Source organism: Porites lutea, chromosome 1 (assembly GCF_958299795.1).
Source record: "Porites lutea chromosome 1, jaPorLute2.1, whole genome shotgun sequence".
NCBI classification, from domain to species: Eukaryota; Metazoa; Cnidaria; class Anthozoa; order Scleractinia; family Poritidae; genus Porites; species Porites lutea.
The window spans coordinates 48,149,042-48,169,041 of NC_133201.1; the positions used below are offsets into that span (position 1 = coordinate 48,149,042).

At 37.8% G+C, this 20,000-nt stretch overlaps 2 protein-coding genes and 1 pseudogene across 2 annotated transcripts in view; 1 reads left to right on the forward strand and 2 right to left on the reverse strand.

The window, feature by feature from the left end:
* The window catches only part of LOC140953335 (uncharacterized), a 5,892-nt gene extending 31 nt beyond the window's left edge, over positions 1-5,861 (reverse strand). Inside the window, exons 1-11 of the mRNA XM_073402828.1 lie at positions 5,342-5,861; positions 4,469-4,563; positions 4,050-4,169; positions 3,392-3,505; positions 3,053-3,176; positions 2,857-2,948; positions 2,502-2,603; positions 1,897-1,950; positions 1,699-1,752; positions 1,481-1,567; positions 1-1,147 (exon numbers count right to left, since the gene is read on the reverse strand). The exon at positions 1-1,147 is cut by the window's left edge and continues 31 nt beyond it. Coding sequence (XP_073258929.1) covers positions 1,118-1,147; positions 1,481-1,567; positions 1,699-1,752; positions 1,897-1,950; positions 2,502-2,603; positions 2,857-2,948; positions 3,053-3,176; positions 3,392-3,505; positions 4,050-4,169; positions 4,469-4,563; positions 5,342-5,444 — 975 coding nt within the window. The 5' untranslated portion in view covers positions 5,445-5,861 and the 3' untranslated portion in view covers positions 1-1,117. The remainder of the gene's footprint in view (positions 1,148-1,480; positions 1,568-1,698; positions 1,753-1,896; positions 1,951-2,501; positions 2,604-2,856; positions 2,949-3,052; positions 3,177-3,391; positions 3,506-4,049; positions 4,170-4,468; positions 4,564-5,341) is intronic.
* LOC140953347 (CUB and sushi domain-containing protein 1-like) overlaps positions 1-20,000 on the forward strand; it is a 71,238-nt gene that overhangs the window by 10,013 nt on the left and 41,225 nt on the right. The window contains exons 2-7 of the mRNA XM_073402837.1: positions 7,194-7,245; positions 9,745-9,927; positions 10,683-10,853; positions 11,530-11,703; positions 17,962-18,129; positions 18,918-19,100. Coding sequence (XP_073258938.1) covers positions 7,194-7,245; positions 9,745-9,927; positions 10,683-10,853; positions 11,530-11,703; positions 17,962-18,129; positions 18,918-19,100 — 931 coding nt within the window. The remainder of the gene's footprint in view (positions 1-7,193; positions 7,246-9,744; positions 9,928-10,682; positions 10,854-11,529; positions 11,704-17,961; positions 18,130-18,917; positions 19,101-20,000) is intronic.
* Positions 13,713-14,869, reverse strand: LOC140930848 (uncharacterized; annotated as a pseudogene).

A 20,000-nucleotide genomic window follows, 5' to 3' on the forward strand; every position in this document is an offset into this window, starting at 1 on the left:
TGGTAAAGGATGTTGGACCTTCATAATACAGTAAAAATCCGCGAGTAAGAACCTGTTAGCCTAAAATTTGCCATTTATATCCCCTATAAACAGGAACCTGTTTAGCCTAGAAAATGAAAAACAGGTTCTTATTTTTTAACATCATATTATTGAAATGCAGCTGCAAAACTGTGCAAGAATCCTGTTTGGGGAATTAGGAACTTGGCATTGCTGTGCAAATAAAAGTAATAATTTATTGATGTAATAAAAAAATAAAGTGCAAAAGGTTAATATCGTAGTATCGCATTTTGAAATTGACAAATAGGCTGATTACCATCTTGTTTTGTAGCTCGTTTTTTGTTAAATTTTTTTTTTTTACAGAAATAAGAACCTATTTAAGAACCTAAATAGCCTAAAATTGTGTTAACTACCATTTAAATAAGAACCTGTTTAGGCTAACTCCAGAAAATGTAGGTTCTTACTTGTGGGTTTTTACTGTATGTCTTAAAATCGGTAGAGTTAAATGAATTTACAAAAGTATACATCATTGTTTTAAGGCATGAAGACTCTTACACAAGGTGACTCTCAAACATGGTCATTGAAACTGCTCTATATTGATTTTGGCTACCTGCCTTGCACAATATCAAAAATAAAATACATACATATGTACATTGTTAATTATTAAGACGGAATCCTGCAGGAAATTGAGTAATTTTAATTTTCAGTGGACAAGAACCTTGTACCAGAATAATTTAAAGAATAATGCATTATTTTTTACATTTTTCAAGGGCTAAAGATGTAATTAGTCATCTGTAATAACACCGAGGAAAATTTATTATAAGAGTTCGAGAAAATAAATGTCAAATTTCACAAGAATTGTGAAAACACGAGTAAAATTCTGAAAATTTCATGTGTAAGGTGTCATTTTGTGTAATTTCACATTTATTTTAAATTTTCTTTGGTGTTATTATAGATAACTAAAGAATGCAATATTCTTTATATTATTCTGGTGCAACATTTTTGGCCTTTGAAAATTAAAATTACTCAATTTCCTGACGGATTCCGTCTTAATTCAACATAAATAAGTACGTTCCAGTTTTATTTACAGTTTTTACAAAGAATGATACCAGTGGTCTACCTACTCTTCCACGGAAGAGCTGATTCGACCCTGCAAAAGGAAAAGTATACAAATTGTAGGATGTAAGCTTGACAAACATTTATTACAAGTGAAAATCACAGTGAAAAATGCCGTAATTAAAAAGATACCTTTCATTTTCATCAATAATAATTATTGTGTCTTAATGAATCAACTTGAGATGATTTTTGGTGAGCTTTAGTGCAATGAAAAAATTCTTCATAATAATTTAAGATCCACCCATTTAACACTAAAATTGGCAACAAAACACATTCATTATAATGTCTGGCGTGACATAAATGAGCACTCCATGAAGTGATCCATGATGCATATGAAAGAAGACAGTTTAAAATTTGTGGTTTGTACCTTATCTTTCTTGTCTTTTAACATTGATATTTCTAGCTCCACCTTCTTCATTTTCAGCTTGTAATAAGCTGTAACTGTTTCAAAGTACTGAAAGAGAAGATAAGAGAGTTCACTGAGCCAAAAGGGGAAAAACTATGGCTTAAATCACCCTCGTAAACATTTTCATTAACTAAAAGATCTGTTTATTATACTGTACAATATTATTTTAAGTGTCTTACATCCAGTTGAGCTTCAGAAAGAGTCTTTCTCTTCTTGGCTTTGTGATAATCATCCTGCAAGGTTGAATTATTCAGTATCAAAAACAAAAAGGGAAAAACTATGCATTATTTCACCTTCAAAACAATTGCATTTATTAAAATATGTGTATTTCAGATCTCTACATTTATTTTGTAAAAACAAAAATTTCTGTGTCTTACATCCTGTAATGTTTCTGCAAGCATCTTGCTTTTCTTGGCTTTGTGATAATCATCCTGCAAGATTGAATTATTCAGTAAATAAGTAAATAATAAAATGTGTGACTTCATGTAAGATTTTTGTACATGTTACAATGTTATGTTTTAATGAGAATTCCTGTTTTGCAAACAACTCAGAGGTTGGGACTTACAGTGAAACCAGAATAACTGTGAACACTTGAAACATTTCAGGAATGTTTATTCATATTGTGTTGTGACTAGTCAAAGCAAAGATCGGCCATGAAATGCGAGCTACCCACAAAACCACAATCTGATGAACATTTTGATTGCTGTTTAGTTTTCTCTGCCTTTCCAAAAATAATTCTGGTGTTCACGGTTTCCCAGTTTCACTGTAATTAAATCCACAATTAAAAACATATAGCAGCAGTAGACATTATGAACATTGACAATTTATTTTACAGTGTTATAATCTTTGTCATTATTGCTATAATTTTTACTATCACTGGTACTTGGTTGCTGTAATATTGTTACTGTAATTATTACCAATTTTTTTATTATTACCAAAGTTTTAGTCATTCAGAAGTGTTTCCTTCTTACATTGTACTTACAGTGTCATTAGATTTGACATTGGCTGTACTTGTACTTGGAATGGAATCCCTTTTGTACATGGAATTTTGATGTAAAGTAACTTCCTGATTTGGGCTGACTTCCTGATGCCAAATAAAAAACAAGACAATAAATAAGTGACTTTTGATGATCAGGCAATGGCTGCTTTTATAATATTTTTTACTTTTGACTATCTTTTGTCTGCTTCCTCTTTCCTTCCCTCCTCCAAAATTTATGAAGAGGCAATGGTGTTGGGTGCTAACGAATGGTAACTTTCTGTATCTTTCAAAGAAAGAAATCAGTATAATAAAATTTCTTGGACATTTCCTTTCTTGTAAATAATAACAATGAAAAAACCTGCAATGCACCACAATAATTGTCTTCAAGGAGGCTGTCACTCATCACCGAGTACGTTTCCCACTCCACATCTGACACAGGTTTTGGTAAAGCTGGCAAAAATCAAAGATGAAGTTATTTTTAGAAAAGTCTAACACAGACAAAGCCCCTTAATGAGGTTTTTTTAAAACTGACAAAATTCAGTTACTAGTATTACTCAATTTCATAGTATCTTGACCCCCAGGAATGCCAGTAAAGATTTCAGGGCCGAGTATTCTGGCAACCTCCTGCTCCGACTTGCTTAGAATGTCCACGCTGGGCCCTGCACTGTCTGATTTGTCCTTTGAACAAGAAAAAAAAACATTATTTGTGTTAAAAATGTCTTACAAAGTTCTGAATTTCCATTAGCAGAATAAAAAATATCCTACTGTTCATAAAGACCAGCAGAATTTGAACTTTCAAATGTCATCATGTTTTTTTGCCATCACCTTCATTTTGTTTGTCACATGAAGGCACGAAAGTTTCAACTTGCACCTGTGTACATAAGACAGCTCACCTCATCTGCTAAGAATCCATTTCCTGTTGTATTTAATTTTTTGAGTTCTTGCTGTCTGGCATGTCTTTCTTTTTTCTTGACACTTCCTGTTACATCTTCCCATTTTTTTTTAACCTGTAAGGATTTAAAGTATTACATGGAGGATCAAAGCATTCATGCAAGTAATATAATTATTATCCTTTAAGGCTCTTTACAGGGTTGTCACTAAGATTTCAAGTTGCCGGGTAAATACAACAAGTAGGCGGGGAATCAAATAGCTAGGGATTTCTTTTGGTTCTATTTTTCTTCTATTTTCCAATAAAAGTAGCCGGGGGCCACTCTCTTAGTAGCCGGGGAAAATCCCCGGCCCCCGGCTCTTAATGACAACCCTGCTCTTTATGAGATTACCAGGATGTAAAACCAGTCGGGTTTTACTAGACAAGTGTAATACATGGTTCCTGGGATACTACTAAGATGGAAGACTATGTTATATACTAGACTATGTTATATACATATAAACTCAAAAAATGAGGTAAAGAAATGGGGTTACTTATCTTTAAACCTAGAGAGCCTTACTGACTCCCAGGGGGGCATTCCAGTGCACTAATCTTCACTGAAAGCATACTTAAACACCTTCCTTTCTGGAAAGGTTGCAAGTACCCTACAATGTGGTAGTTACCTGTTCTACTGTTTTCCGTTCTGCAGGGTTTACTGCATTAACAGCATCTGCCACCTTTATCCATGCCTCTTTCTTCTTCTCATTTGTCACAAGATTGGAAAATTTGCTCTGCAGAATGTACTAGACAGAGAATGTATAAGCTTGTTACACAGATTTTCCAAAACTTTGCTGACATAATTATGTGTGTGACTCCTATATTCATTTTAAGAATTACGTGTTTATGTATATGAATCATGACAACACAGTTCTACATTTCCAGAGAAAGCTTGCTTCCTGAGTGACGTGACTATACAGAGTTAAAGTTACAAATATTTAGAATGACTGCTAAAAACTACCAATGACCTCTTAACAAGTTAATTATCAAAACTTTAAAAAAGAAACAAGACCAACAACATCATTTAAGGCTTAACTTCACTTACTTGATGCTTTCCATAAGCTTCTACCAGGGCATCTGTCATGCCTTGTGTAAATCGCGAACTTCTTTGTTTTTTTCCGGCAGACATCTTTTCAAAAACTTACATGCAAACTGACAAAGTACCAAAAAAACATGATAAAATTTGGCAACTAATAATAATAGTGGACATGTGGAAATGTAAAAGACATTAATTGTCTAGCTGTAGTAGAAACATTTGTCAAAAATATATTCGTAATTTTATCATTGATAGTACCTAATCAATTTACCATAATTAGTAGATGTAATAATTATTGTAATATTATTTTAATTTTTAAACAGATGTAGAGTGATGCAGTAATGAAAATGCTGTCAATAAACCTTTATTGGTTTTTCTTAAAGCATGCTTTATTTTACCTAAAATAATTCATTTATAAATGATTTTATAATAGGATTTAGCTTACTAGGCAAGTACAAGTGCTTTGCTCCTGGCCTAAGTGAAACGGCTGCCTCTTGAGTTTTCCTTAACAGACATCTATTTAATTGCATATTTCAAATACCAATACGCTTAAATTTTCAAAAATGTCACGGAATGTGTGATGATAATCAATTCATTTTAAAAATTGCCCAACTATTAAGTTTTTCTGCATGAACGCTGCATTTGTTACAGTTAATCTTAATCTCTTTAGTGGTTGTACTTTTATGAGGCTTAAGCTCATTTGCTTATTTTCACCTTTGACATCGTTCGCGAAATGGAGAAGCAGTACGAAAAAGGTTTAAAACCAAGAACCGAAATACAACATAATTTGGTTAATAACAAATAATTGCAATAAACAATTACAAAGAAAGGCTATGATAACTGATTGATGAAGTATAAATAAATAAAAAAATCTGTACATACCTTTAAACACCACAAAACCTTTTTCTGCACAACAACCGGCCACTGGATTGGCGAACGTACAGTACGGCAACATATTTTTTCCCGCGCAAACTGAGGGTAGCATGCCAACCAAATGGTGGTCATGAACTCCATCATACAGAAAAGCACATTCATTTTTAATGCATGAAATAGCACTTACCTGAAATATCAATATACTTACCTCTTAGCCTTGTGTCTTCTGAAAAAAATTAAACATGTAACCTCCACTTCGCACATCCATGGAATTATCAGCATGAGAATAGCTCAACAGTAACTGTAGCTTATCGATGACGAAAGGCAAACATGAATCGAACTACTGAACGCAACTGATTTGTGGTCATCGTCGATTATCGCTTGTAAATTACATGATAATACATAAAAATGACCTCTTGGTTGCTCTCCTTTGAAACAACGACGACCCCAAAGTTAAACTTAGAACATATTGAATTGTCCTTCGAATCGAAACGCAAAAAAAAAAAATCCGCTCGAACAGTCGCACAAAGCGAATGATTCGAATGAAATAGAGTTCCAACTCGTTCTCCTTGTCCCGCGGGCGACCGTGAAGTGACCGAGCCAGAGTCTGGTAACGGCCCGCTATTTTTTCGGGCCCGGTAAGTACCGGGAAAGTTTACGGGTGCTTCGAGAAACGCAACTTCGGGCCCGATAAAGCTTCCCGATAAATGACCCGGTAAGTTAACGGGCCCGTAAATTACCGGGACTTTCGAGAAACGGGCCCCTGGTCTTGAGCTGCTACAAGTAATCCCTCTGTTTCTCGTTTCATATTACTTGACAACCATTTGTTATTATTATTATTATTATTATTATTATTATTATTGTTATTGTTATTATTAAAACCAATCTGTTCTGATCTCAAAAATTAGTTCCTGCAAAACACAAAAAAATCACCAATCCGCAAAAATAAACTCCCGCAAGTTTTTCGTGCCACACAGTAACAATTGCAGTTTTCCAAAGAGTATAACTGCCCTTGGTTTGTTTAATGTAATCACTGGTATGACTAGAAAATAATGGTTTCTATCTTGCACAGTTTCCATGAGGGAAGGGACCGTGAACCCATCCAATATATAAATAAAATATTGAATCTTTAGGTTATTCCATATTAAATGATACAACAAAGTTAATTTGAAGGCGCAAAGCTGTGCTCTGAGGAAAATTGAAGGGAGTCCAGGTTGCCGCCGCCAGCATATGATTTTTACAAAAAAAATTGACATTTTATAGTTGCCCAGGAGCAAAAGCTAAGTGCCACGTCGAGCCATGGGGCACAGGGTGCTGCTATAAAGCTGAAGTGATGTGCAAGGGCCATAAAATCTGTCACATACATCTATTACAAGTCAAATTAAGCTGAATTAAGTTGATGTTACATATACGTCATACTGAGTGGAAGCTGAAGGTTTTCTAAAAGTTTATTTGCCGTCGGGTTCCCGCACAAAAAAGGTATGAGACAAAAGTTATCTTCAATCACCTCGTCGATCAGTAATGAAGCAAAAATCACCGATATACATTGTAAATAAACTTAACAATGAGAAAATGATATCACAAAGCAATTGTCTGGTATTCTTGGTAACCAGAACGCAGGAACACAGCGTTTTAATAGGGGACGAAAATTAACGGTTTTTCAGCGTCAAAAAAAGCCACTTTCCCTAATCGTTTTCACACCATGTACTTTAAGTAGTTAACTGTGAATTTAGCGAAAAAAAGGTATTCAAGGACTTGGTCATAGTAGCACTTAAATGTATTTTTGGGTAGTGAATAGAACTACGCCAGGTATTATGTTAATATTTAAACGTTTGATGTGCCTCATTTTGTCTTAATGCAGGTTCTGTTGTGGTTCTCACTTGCCATCATAGTAAAGAAGATCAACGCCCAAAGTGAGTTAAAAAAAAAAAGATATAACATCTACATGTAAACAACTTGAGTACCTTTTTTACCATTAAGGTTATGTCTAACGGCGAGTAAAGTGGTGCCTGTAATGAATTAGTTTGGGATAGATTGACCATGTGCTTTTGATAGCGGCGGCTATGTCAACTGCTTCATAGGAAGGTTGAGCCTGACGATCACCAGCGGTGTACAGAAGAATATCTCAGATTTGTTGCTATAAGTGCAAAAACAACTCTGCTGATGATGAAGAGCTGAGAGAAGCGAGGCGGGGCAGTTTGAAAAGTGTAGGCAGTATATAACCGTGGTGGGGGAAATGTGTGTCATTGGTCAGCTCGTGTTTATAGGTACACGCATTGTTATTCCTAGTAAGCTGTGGCCAAGGACCTTAGCTCTTGCTCATAAAAACCACTTGGGCGTGGTTGCCACCAAACAGAACCTCAGGACCAAGGTGTGGTGGCCAGGGATGGATAAAGAGGATGGGAGACATTTCAGGGCTTGCAATGGGTGTTAGCTGGTAGCACGGCCGTGTAGACCGCCTGAAACTATCAGATCCACATCATTACCCGACGGACCCTGCAAGACTTAGCAGTTGATTTAATGGGACCACTTAACCATCCGGACATTCACTATTAGTAATTGTTGACTACTACAGCCGGTTTTACGAAGTTGAGGTCATGCAGTCCACTACCACTGAAAAGATCAAAGACTGCCTGGCTGATGGCTTCTGCATACATGGGCTGCCGAATACCATCAAGTCAGACAATGGTCCACAATTTGAGTCGAATCAATTTAGAGAATTTTGTGAACAGCATAGTATATTACATCAGAAGGTTACTGCCAACGGAGAGGTTGAGAGACAAAATCGTTCACTATTGAAACGACTACAGATTGCTCAGGCAGCAAACATACCTTGGGGAGCAGAATTAAGGAAAAATCTCACTGCCTGCAGAAGCATTCCCAAAGTACGACGGGAAGGAGTCCCGCTGACCTTCTGTTTAACCAGAAAGTCAAGGGGAAGATCCCTGATTTAAACGTTGACCATGCTTACGACCTTGAAGTACATGATGGCCATATAGCGTATGGCCAGTCCCTCCAGCATCGAACTGGGTGATGAAGTCCTGGTCCAACAAGACAAGGCTAACACACTCAGCACTGCATTCAACCCCTTTAAGGTCATCAGCAAGACTGGAAACATCCTTGTAGTAGAGAGTCCAACACTGAGAGAACCAACACTCCAGAAACACAAGTCATGTGAAGCAATATATTAGACAGGGAGGTCCCACACCCCAACAACAGTCAGACTCTGTGTCAACACCTCCCACCCCTCAGCAGGAATTACACTCTGTGCCACACACTGCCAGCCAACCACGCAAAAATCGACTGCCGGGCTGCAGGATAGAGCAGAATGCCTTGTTTTGCAGGAGAATGGTGGAGCAGCACCAGGGGCCATCAAAGACTTCGCGACCCCAGAGGACAAGGAGATTAGCAGAGAGGGACTATGTTGTTTAAAATTTTCTTTGGGGAACATGAACTCTGATTCTCTTTTCAGAACTAGGGACAGTTTGAAAACTCAAGCGTCTCTTTGCGTATTTTAGAAGCAAGAGACTTCATCGTTAGTACAGTTGACTTTAAAATTGTTAGTGAAGATTTCCTATTTCATGTAGAGGAGCATTATTCTGAGGAAAGCAGAGATTTAATGTATTAGCCCGATAAGTATGCTGGGATAGATTGACCATGTGCTTTTGATAAGGGCGGCCATGTTTGGTTGCATCGAAATCGGTTGAGTTAAGTCTCTTTGTTTGGATACATATTGCCCTTGGGATCACTACAGTACCAGGAATCATTCTGTAAGTATAATGATCATAATTACCCCATCACCACCACTACCACCACCATTGTCATCATCATCATTATCATCATCATCGTCGTCGTCTTCGTCGTCTTCGTCCGGCGTCGTCGTTATCATCCTCATCCTCATCATATTTGCTACATTGTAAACAAATTAGTTCATTTATTATTTATTATTTATCATTTATTCATTTTGTCTATTTATTTGCTTTGCAATACATGAAGTTAATTCTTAGAATTAAAGTAAATGGTAAGCATTTAACAGGACCTTTGCCTGTAGGCTCGGCTTACTCTACAGTTGGTTATATCATAAAATATACAAAACTTCTAACACAGTATAAGGTACCGTTCATTCAGAACAAACTAATGTTATTTCACTCTTGAAGGTTTCTACGAAAATATCATATTGAATGTTTATCAATCACCGCGTCTTGAACGTCCATTTTCAATGAAAATAAACCGAATCTGATTTGTTCTCTCTTTCAATACTCTAAAGCTCTGACGTCATACAGAAGCCTCCAATTTTGTTGTGTCAGACAGAGGCTACCCATAAAGCTAACACTACATTTTCAGTTGCTATTCATAATAATTGTCATTTATTATACACACTTTCCTATTACAAGTTTTTTGTTACCATTAAGGTTCTACATGCGGCCAACCTACTCCCCCTTATGGTTCAACAATCATCCACCCACTACAGCAAAACCAACATAACAGTGGAAGCGTGGTACTGTTTGGTTGCAAAGAAGGTTTCTATCTCGTCGGGATGCCTATAATAAGATGCACTGGAAGTACTTGGACAACAATAAAGTTCCGCTGTTTAGGTGAGTCCTACGATTTTTTATATTCAGTTAAATCAGGCTTCATTTGTCGGCAGAAGAATGTCTGGCTCTTTCTTTTTTTATGCCTATGCAATTCACTTGTCTAAATTTAGACCAGTCTTGGTCACGGTTGTCATTTGTAGGCGGGATCAGCTCCAGCTAGCCCGTACACACTATAAGTTGCATCATGTTAACATGTAGTCACATGATTTCTCGTTTAATTTGGGACAAATCAGCACTCGTAAAGTTTTCAAAGACTACAAATTTAGTTAGTCTGAAATTACTTGTGCCTATTTATCCCAAATTACACTCGAAACCATGTAATTACTAATTTATAATTTCAAACGTGAAATTTTAAAGTTACTATGGCAACGTTGTGTTATCCCTCAATGCCAGACCAAGGAGCTTTGCCTGTTTCAAACCTGCAAACTTATCAACCCAAAGTGTTAAGGTTTTTAGTGAAATATGCATTACATAATCGGCACTGCATGCAACCACTTTTTAACGAGGTGTAAGTATAACTGAAGTTCGTAGGTCACCTAGCAATAGTGAACAAACTGTAGTTTGTTTTATTCACTTGTCTGATGTGAAAAGTCAATTTAACTGACGGTCATTTGTTACAGGTCTAACAAATTGCAATGGATCAGTTTATTACAATTTGGGACATGTAAGACAAAGTATGATGATTATATGGCGCACCGCGTACGAAATAAACCTTTGAAATCATATTTATTTAGTGTATATTTTCGTGTTACCAGGGTTTTGTCCAGAGATTGAACACATTTTAAATGGTCAAGTGGTTCACGTCACTCCAAAAGTTGGCCAGGCTGCTGTGCGGTTTCACTGCAATAAAACTCATCGTCTCATTGGAAAGCCTCGACTGGAATGCATCAATGGCAGATGGAATGGAGCATTACCCTTTTGCGAAAGTGCGTTAGAAATAGGGGAAAGCAAAGTATATTACTAAAGCCAACTCTCAAATCGTTTCCACGAAAAGAAGTTAATGAAATTTACTTTGCGTTTCTTATCATGTTGACAAAAATACATCTATAGTGGATGTAGGACCATATTCTGCAGATAACACTGATAGCCGTTTGGGTTGAAGAAAATTGAGGAACATACGACCCCTTTGTTTGCAAAATTGAATTTAGTTAAATTAGATTTACATATTAAGTAATTGAACTCCTTTCATGTACAGTATTGCTTTGTTTCCCTTTTAAATTACTTCTACTCTATTTTCTACTTTTTTTAACTCCAACCTTTTTTTACGCACTTGCCAACAGGTTGCTATATTTCCAAACCCCTCGTGTATTTGCACTACTGGGTACCAGTGCTTTTTTTTTATTTAGTCCAAAGCGAATACTAAACAAACAACAATCAGATCAGATAGTAAGGAGTGAGAACAATTTTACCTTTACCATATTGACTAGTGAATCTCAAATAGTTGAATAGTTGAGGAATATAATGGCAATAAAAAGAAACGTCTTTAACCGTTCATTATCAGTATTCTCAGGATCACTGAGATGTTTAGGAGACTGACTGAGTTGGATTTTGTTTTTTTTATTTTATTTATTTATTTCTTACATACTTTTCTCCTTTGTTTAGAACTGAAGTCATGTGCTCCTCTTTCGACTCCTGCTAATGGAACTTTGCATGGAAGTGACACTTCTCACGGGGCAAAAGCCTCATTTTCATGTTTAACTGGGTTTGATTTATTTGGTTCACCAACACTAACGTGCAGCAATGGAGTCTGGAATCCAGTAACTCCCACATGTAAAGGTAGTTTAGCGAATTATCTTAAATATTATTTGCTGCTAGGTTTTAATTCTCTAATAATATTTACGGAGCTGCAAAGCAGCGAGGTAAACTTCCACCACTAGCCACCGACACCGAGGTGAATAATTGTTTTAGTATCTTACAGTATGATAATTGAGTACATAAATGATGATTTTTAACTCAAATACTGTTGTTATGAACAAGTCAACTAAATAAAGTAACGCAAGACTTAACCTTAATTTGTATTTGTAAACAAAAAAACTTTTTCGCCGGTTTTATTGATAAATTGGAGTCAAAAAGACAAAGCTTTAAAACTTCCAAACCGAACTTCACCACCTTCTTCGTGTATTTGAGGAACAGCTTGCTTGATTAGTTGCGAAATTTCTTTGTTTATTACAGCAGCAAACGGGGAAGGCATTTTGCTCGCAACTTACGCGAGTTTGGCGTCGTTCGGAGGAACTGGAGGTGAATCAGTGAATAGTGCGGGATATTCACTATCCACTGTTTTAGTATATACTAAAAGTAAATATTGTAACTAAAATCAGGCAAAGTGCTTATTTATGTGTTATTTGTCATGTAAAGCACAAAAAGTTAGCATTTCTCGCGGTTTCAACCTGATATCTAATTCTTAGTAAAATCCAAGATGGCGGCCAATATGGCGACCATTGTTGGTGACGTCACAGGCCTCCAGCAACGCCACCCCCCATAAGATATACTTCATCTCGTTAAGAAAATCAAAGGATTTCCACTAAGGGTAAAATCGTTTCAAAATACTGCAACATATCAAAAACTCCGGGGAGGGGTTCCATTCACCGCCCTCCCCCCCTGTACCACGGTGGGGGTATGAATTTGTGTGTACATCCGAGGGTTAAAAGACATCTTTTTAGTAAGGCCTTTTCTTACTTAAGTTTATTCTAGAATCAGTTAGGATCGTGGGCGGGCTCTAGCGTCTCATAGTTGCATTTTGGTCACTCCCTTTTTTAATCCCTTAAAGGTTATTTTTATCGTCCACCATTTCTTCACCTTGCCTCGTTTTGCAGATGTTTTAAATCATTGTTTATCCCTTTATATTGTTTTGAGGCATCTTGCGTCTTTCTCGAGTTCAAGTCTTTTCTATGTTTCGCACACTCCTTATTTTTACCCGACTCCCTGCAACGCTCTTCGCTCCAGGCCACTGATAACAAGTGGTATTGGAACCTCTGTATTATAGAACACGGACAAACATTTTAAGATTTGTTAATGAGTGCATTGCAAATAGAGTTCCCAGAGACCTTTTTAATTATTTTAAAGTAAGGAACCGTGACATTCACCGCCACAAAATTAGAAATAATAATGACCTTATTAGAAAAAGTTAACTTAGAATTCACCAAGGGCGCTTTATTTTTTAAAAAGGTGCAATTTTTTAAAATAATTCTCAGAATTTATAACTGCTCGAATCTTCTTTTTAATGTAAATATTTTTTTATCATTGTAACTTATTTTTTATCCATATCTTTAATCTTCTTTTTTATTTTTTTTCTTGTGATGTTTTTACAGGACCTGCATTGCTAGCAGTTTTTTCTTAAAACAGATGCAGCAATCCTGTATAAATATGTTTAAATTATTATTATTAGTAGTAGTAGTAGTATTTTTATTTTTATTATTATTGATAACAATGCAAACTATTAAAATCCTGTTTACAATTAATTAACTTAAAAAAAAACTATTTCCTCAAAACACTGTTTACAATTCCTTTCGATAAAAAAACAGTTAGTTTTGATTAAAAAAGATCATTTCATTAAACAAAAATTATTTAACTTAAGAACATTTCATTTCAATTAAAACAATTCATTTCGATTAAAAAAAGAAGAAACTATTTTCAAGGTCAATTGTATTCTTACTAAGATAAGCACTAATTATTATTATTATTATTATTATTATTATTATTATTATTATTATTATTATTATTATGTAAAATTTAGCACAAGGATTTTCCCTGGGGAGAAATATCCAGTCAAGTCTCATCCCGAGACCTCAGACTTCCAGCACCTTTCTGAGGATATGTGCCGATCCGAGGAGTGCCGACTTTTGCATCGTTCTTGTTCGGTTTTTAATTCCTAGTTGCTCCCAGTGGCCTGCCAACTTCTTTGACACTGAACCCAATGCAACCACTGGCACCACTTTTGTCCTTGATTTCCAGATCCTTTGAATCTCTCTTGCCAGGTCTTGGTACTTTTCACGCTTTTCAGTTTCTTTCTGCAGAATATTACTATCTCCGGGAACAGCTATGTCCACAATGATTGTTTCCTTTGCCTTCTTTTTCTGAATTACAATGTCTGGCCTCCTGTGATGGATTTCACGGTCTGTTTGGATGGTAAAGTCCCACAACAGGGGAAATGCTCATACCATTTGTCACTGCACTCAACTCCATATTCCTTGCACAGCTCCAAATGAATGACCCGCCCAACAGCATCATGCCTCTTTTTATATTCTGTCTGCGCGAGCTTGGGGCAACTACACAAAATATGCTGCACAGTTTCATCGTGGCTACCACACAATCTGCATTTGGATGATACATTTTGGTTTTCGATTCTGGCTTTTACGGCGTTTGTTCTTAGTGCCTGATCTTGCGCGACAAAAATAAGCCCTTCTGTCTCCTTCTTCAGTTCACCAGTTCTTATCCACTCCCAAGACACACCAGATAGGTCATCTGTCTCTCTCTTGAACTGCCCATGCAGCTGCTTTCCAGACCAGTCCTCAGTTCTTTTCCTTTTCATCTTTTCCTTATATTCCTTTGGCGTTTCAATTTCATTCTTCCTCTTCCATGCAGCTTTCAACAACCGTTCCTGGCTCTGGCAGACGTAGACATTGATATTTCTTTCTTCAATATTAATGGCATCCTCTACACTAATTAGTCCACGCCCTCCTTCTCTTCTTGGTAGGTACAGGCGGCTTAAATTGGACCTGGGGTGAAGAGCGCCATGGATGGTTAATAGTTTCCTGGTCTTACGATCCAATTCAGCAAGCTCACTCTTTGTCCAATTTACAATCCCCCTACTGTACCGAAGTAGAGATACAGCCCAGCTGTTAATAGCCTTTATGACATTACCAGCATTTAGCTTTGGGGACAAAGTTTTCTTCACTCTCCTAATGTACTCCTTCTTCATACTTCTCTTCACTTCGTTATGCATAATGTCATCGGCCTCCAACACACCCAGATATTTATAACCTTCAACATCATCTCCAATACCTCCTGATGGACACTTCACCAAGGTCCTTACCACGTGCTGTTAGTTGTGTTTTCCAGGACTCCATGCTTTCCCTCATTAGCCGCTTGATATTATCTGCAGCCCCTACAAGATCAAGTGATTCTAATATCCAGGAATGGGGAACAGAATCATATGCCTTCTTATGATCGATCCAAGCTATTGCTAAGTTGGTTTTCCTCTGCTTGCAGTCACGAAGTATTGCCCTATCTATAACCAGTTGGTCCTTTGTTCCTCTGCTCTCCTTTCGGCATCCTTTCTGCTCATCTGGTAACAATGAGCTCTGGTGGAGATGTTGGTACAAATCCTCTGCTATGATCCCCGTGAGTACTTTCCACATTATTGGTAAACATGTTATTGGCCTATAGTTTCCCACAGCATTCCCTTTCACCTTGTCTTTGATCAGCAGAACAGTTCGTCTCTTTGTCATCCATTCAGGAATGCCCCCGCCATCAAGGCATTCTTGCAGCTGCAACGCCATCCGTTCATGTAGTTTCTTCATGCTCTTAAACCAGAATCCTTGTACGTTATCGGGGCCGGGAGCCTTCCAGTTTGGGATCTTCCTTAAAATTGCTCGTAGCTTATCAATATCAATGGTCAGATCATCTTGTTGTTCTACCTGGGTCTTTCCCTTTAGGTCATTTAACCAACCAGCATCTCTTCTGTGTTCCACTGGCCGGTCCCAAATATTACTCCAAAACTCTCTGGCTTCATTAGCATCAGGAGTCGGTTGGTCACTTCCCTGTGAGTCATCAAGTTCTTTGTAAAACTGCCTCTGATTAACCTCAAATAACCGGTTCTGCTGGTATTGCAAAATTCGGTCATTGTATCGCTTGATTTTGTGAGCTTTTGCACTGATACGCTGTTTCAGTTCTTCAATCACAACTGCGACCCCCTTGGTCTCTATTTTGTACTTTCTTCATAACTGATTCCTGATTCTCGGCCTACTGCACTCATTTCTACAGACATGCTCTAATCGGCTAAGGTCTTTTGGCAGCTGATCCACCTGTCCTTGTAACCGTCTTTTCCACCATGGTTCTTTGGTTTCTTTCTTCTTGCCAGGTTTGAGACCCAGTCTTTCAGTTACTACTACTGCAGTGGCATGCAGTAGCCTGTTGGTTTCCGAGATGTCTTTTGTTTGTATTTGGGCCGCTACTTCTTCTACAACCTGGAGTTCCTCTCTTATCCTTCGCTTTGCAATTTTCTTCAAAGCTGGTACTTTGTCTTGGTCCTGACTCAATCTGATTTCATTCAGTCTTTTCCAAATTACCAGTTGGTCTTCAGACAATTGCCGAGGTGCTTTATCACACCCTTCACTCTGTACCTGGGCTTCTTGCGCCGTCTGTGGGTCCCTCTCCTTTACATTGTCGGCAGGTAATTCATTCTCGTTACCATCGTTACCTTCCTCTGCAACAACTGTCCCATTTTGTTCATCACAGTTTCCATGCTTGTTCCTCTTGATCTCTTCTAGCTCCACAGCTGTGAACCATTTACTTTTCAAGATAGTACGGGCCTGGTCTGCAAGCCTCTGTTCAGTCACTTTTACCATTTTTTTCTCATCCCACAACCTAAGCATTCTCTGGCGGTATCCTCTTTTCTCCGGGATGCTCTTAAAATAGCATTCCATCAAAACCCTATTCTCCTCGATTGACCATTTCCTTCTTCCCTTTCTCGAACCACTCTCTTGAGCAGCAGTAGCAGGATAACGACCGGGTGCTGGCTGCTGTCCCCCAGCAACCCTGCCGGGCGAGGCACCTTCGTGAAAGACTCCAGTCCCATTCACGCCGTTACTCATATCCGCAATAGACATACTTATCATCACATTCGTGAGAGATAGCATTATTATTCGTGGTGCCACCACTAGATAGAATACCGACCAAGGTTTTACAGAGCCCTATCTACCGTGTGCTGTAACCCTAGCAGGGGTGGCTGTGGCGTTGCGAACACTTGCCAAAGGTGTCACCCCAGACTCTGGTGGGCGGGGTCGTCCATGTCCACGTGGAAGGCTGAGGTCCAACCTGTCCTACCCCAGTGCCCAAATTATTATTATTATTATTATTATTATTATTATTATTATTATTATTATTATCTGACTTTTGTATTTGAATGCCCATGCTATATGACAACGGAAGTTACATAAAAATAATTAGTATATACACACTCAGTGATCTTGGTGATTTAAGCAATCTGATTGGTTCGCTATCTCGGACTATTCAACAATATTCAACTCCTAGCGAGTGGATAATGTGTGAGGTCGGCGTTTTTCCCACTTTTTTTGGAGAACGATCTTTTAAAAGTCGACAGAATCCTAGGGCTGACTTTTTTTAAGGCAAGAAAAGACTTGGAAGGATTCAATACGGCGTTTTTCAATTTACTGTAGCTGAGTTTTGTTCTCGATGGATTGTTTAAAACTCCCGTGTATTCGCGTAGGAGAAGCCGTTTCGTGAACTCAGCGTTTTCTAACAAGAAAATTTTGGCTCAAAAATCGAAGTTTATTTATGACAAACACATTTATAAGGAAATTCTATGTTTCAAGTAAACAGGAAAAAGAATGATACGGGAAGACGACGTCTTATCTCGAGCAACCGAGCAGCCATTTTGGTCAGCACTTCATGCGAAGAACGACACTACAAACCCTCTTGGCTATAAACTTGGCGAGTCAACTGAAAGCAACAAAGCTCTACTGTTCTTCTCAGGTAACGAAACTGCTCAAACTTTTAGCAGTTCCATTTAAGCCATTACGCTGTTGTTTGCAAAATGATAAACTTGTGAATTGCCATGTTTGAAAATTCTGCAAAGATCTATTTTTAAACTTACGCGTGATTTGATCTGTCAATCAAATCGCCCTTTTTAATGGTTTCTTCTCTGATTTTGTTGAGATCACTTCGTATGTATATACTAAAACCATTATTCTTTTCAATCTCGGTGAATAGTGGCTTTGGGAGTATTTACCTCGATTTCAAAGAATAATTGTTAATTATAAACTATAACGTTATTCGTTGCCGTATATTTCCTAGCCCAATGCCAGAAAATAACAGATCCGTTAAATGGCCGGAAGTATGGTATACGATTTTCACATGGTGCAATAGCGTCCTTTGAGTGCAATGTAGGGTATGAACTGGTTGGAAGTCGTTCACTATTGTGCGTAGTTGGCAAATGGAATGCCTCTCTACCAGTGTGCAACGGTAAGACTTAAAGAAACTGCCGCATCCCTCGAGTATAAATAACCCATATTATGCACTCTTTAATAAATGAACAGTTGGGAAATAGATAGAGACTATGTGTCACAGCGACATAACTTGGGGAGATCCTATACTAATTTGGGGTTCAGAGATGGTTACTGGAATCATGGGTAACCGTACTGCTCGATATGCACCCATTTTCCCAGCATACAGAGACGGTGGACATTTCTGCTTAAGAACTGAATGTAAATCATATATTGAGCTTATAGATAGCTTAGCATTTCCTCTTAATGCTAGGCACTCAGCTTTTGGTGGGAGGATTCTGGGAAGTAAGAAGTTTATTACTCTTGGTTGAGCTATATACTCTTCCCTTTCTTTTCTTTTCTTTTTTAAAATAACCCATTTTTCATTCAGGTCAGGTCATTACCTCTTTGAACATTTGTAAAATAATTAAGCTATTTGTAATAGTGTCTATCATTTTTGTGCATTGTATATGTTTTTTTCATGTGGTTAATAAATGAAGTTTTGTATAAACTGGGCAGATGCGCTGCCTTCTGTAGAGATATCCCGGTGTATGGCCTTATAACTATAGAATAAGTGAATCAAATACCCGTTCAGAACTAAAGGAGTTGAAATCTATGTCATGTGATTTGTAAGGGTAAAGCATTAACTAATTTGTAGAAATGATGTTACCAGCATTCAGAATTATCAGCGGATTGTGAAATTGATGATTACAGTAACAAACAAATGTAACTAAACCCACGAGTATTTCTTTTAAATCCAATTTGTAGCAATGCTCTGCCCCAGACCTTCCATTCCTCCAAACTCCTATATAATTTATCCTGGAATAAAAGACAACTATGTTCATGGCATTAAACTCTTCCTTGGCTGTCGCAATGGATACTATCTCACAGGATCCCCAATAATGGACTGCAATCAAACTGTATGGAGTAAAGTGGAATTCAGATGCATCGGTGCGTATGTATGATCGTCGCTATTAGTGAACCAATCAGAAAGTGAATCCAAATTTGTATTAAAAACAACTGAAAATTCGGATATTTGGTTTGAATCGCTGTAACGTCATCTGATATAAAGAGAATGAGGTTTATATTTTATTGGCGGTAGAAGGGCTAAAAAAAAAATTGCACTTTATTTGAGTGTCAATGTATTTAGCACGAAAGTGCTAATTGGGACACTATGTTTTACGTCTCCTAATGGAGACGGGACCCCCATTTTACGTGGTCATCCGAGCCACGCGAAGGGCCATCCCCCTGCAGGGCAAAAGAAGTACCTTCATTTCTCAGTTATTTTAAGACCCTGAGTATTGGTCCGGCCCCGGGAATCGAACCCGCGACCTCCCGCTCCGCAGTTAAACACTCTACCGACTGAGCTAATCTTGCTGCGGTTAAATACTGACTTTTATCGAGTATAGAGCATTTACGTATGGCGTCACGGCAACCAATGCAAGGAAACGGCGGCCACTGGTGTTCCAAACAAATCCCGTGAGAGTTTTACTCTTTTCTTGTGTAAACGCTTTGACCGTGGCAGGATTAGCTCGGTCGGTAGAGCGTTTGACTGCAGAGCGGGAGGTCGCGGGTTCGATTCCCGGGGCCGGACCATCACTGAGGGTCTTAAAATGAGTGAGAAATGAACGTACTTCCTTTTTACTGCAAGCGGAGAGTCCTTCGCGTGGCTCGGATGACCACGTAAAATGGCGGTCCCGTCTTCATTAGGAGACGTAAAAATAGTGTCCCCATTTAGCACTTTCGTGCTAAATATGTTGACACTCAAATAGAGTGCATTTTTTTTTGTTTTATTGAAAAATCTTTCACACTTCCATGAAAAAAAAAGAAAAAATGGAAAAAGGAAAAAAA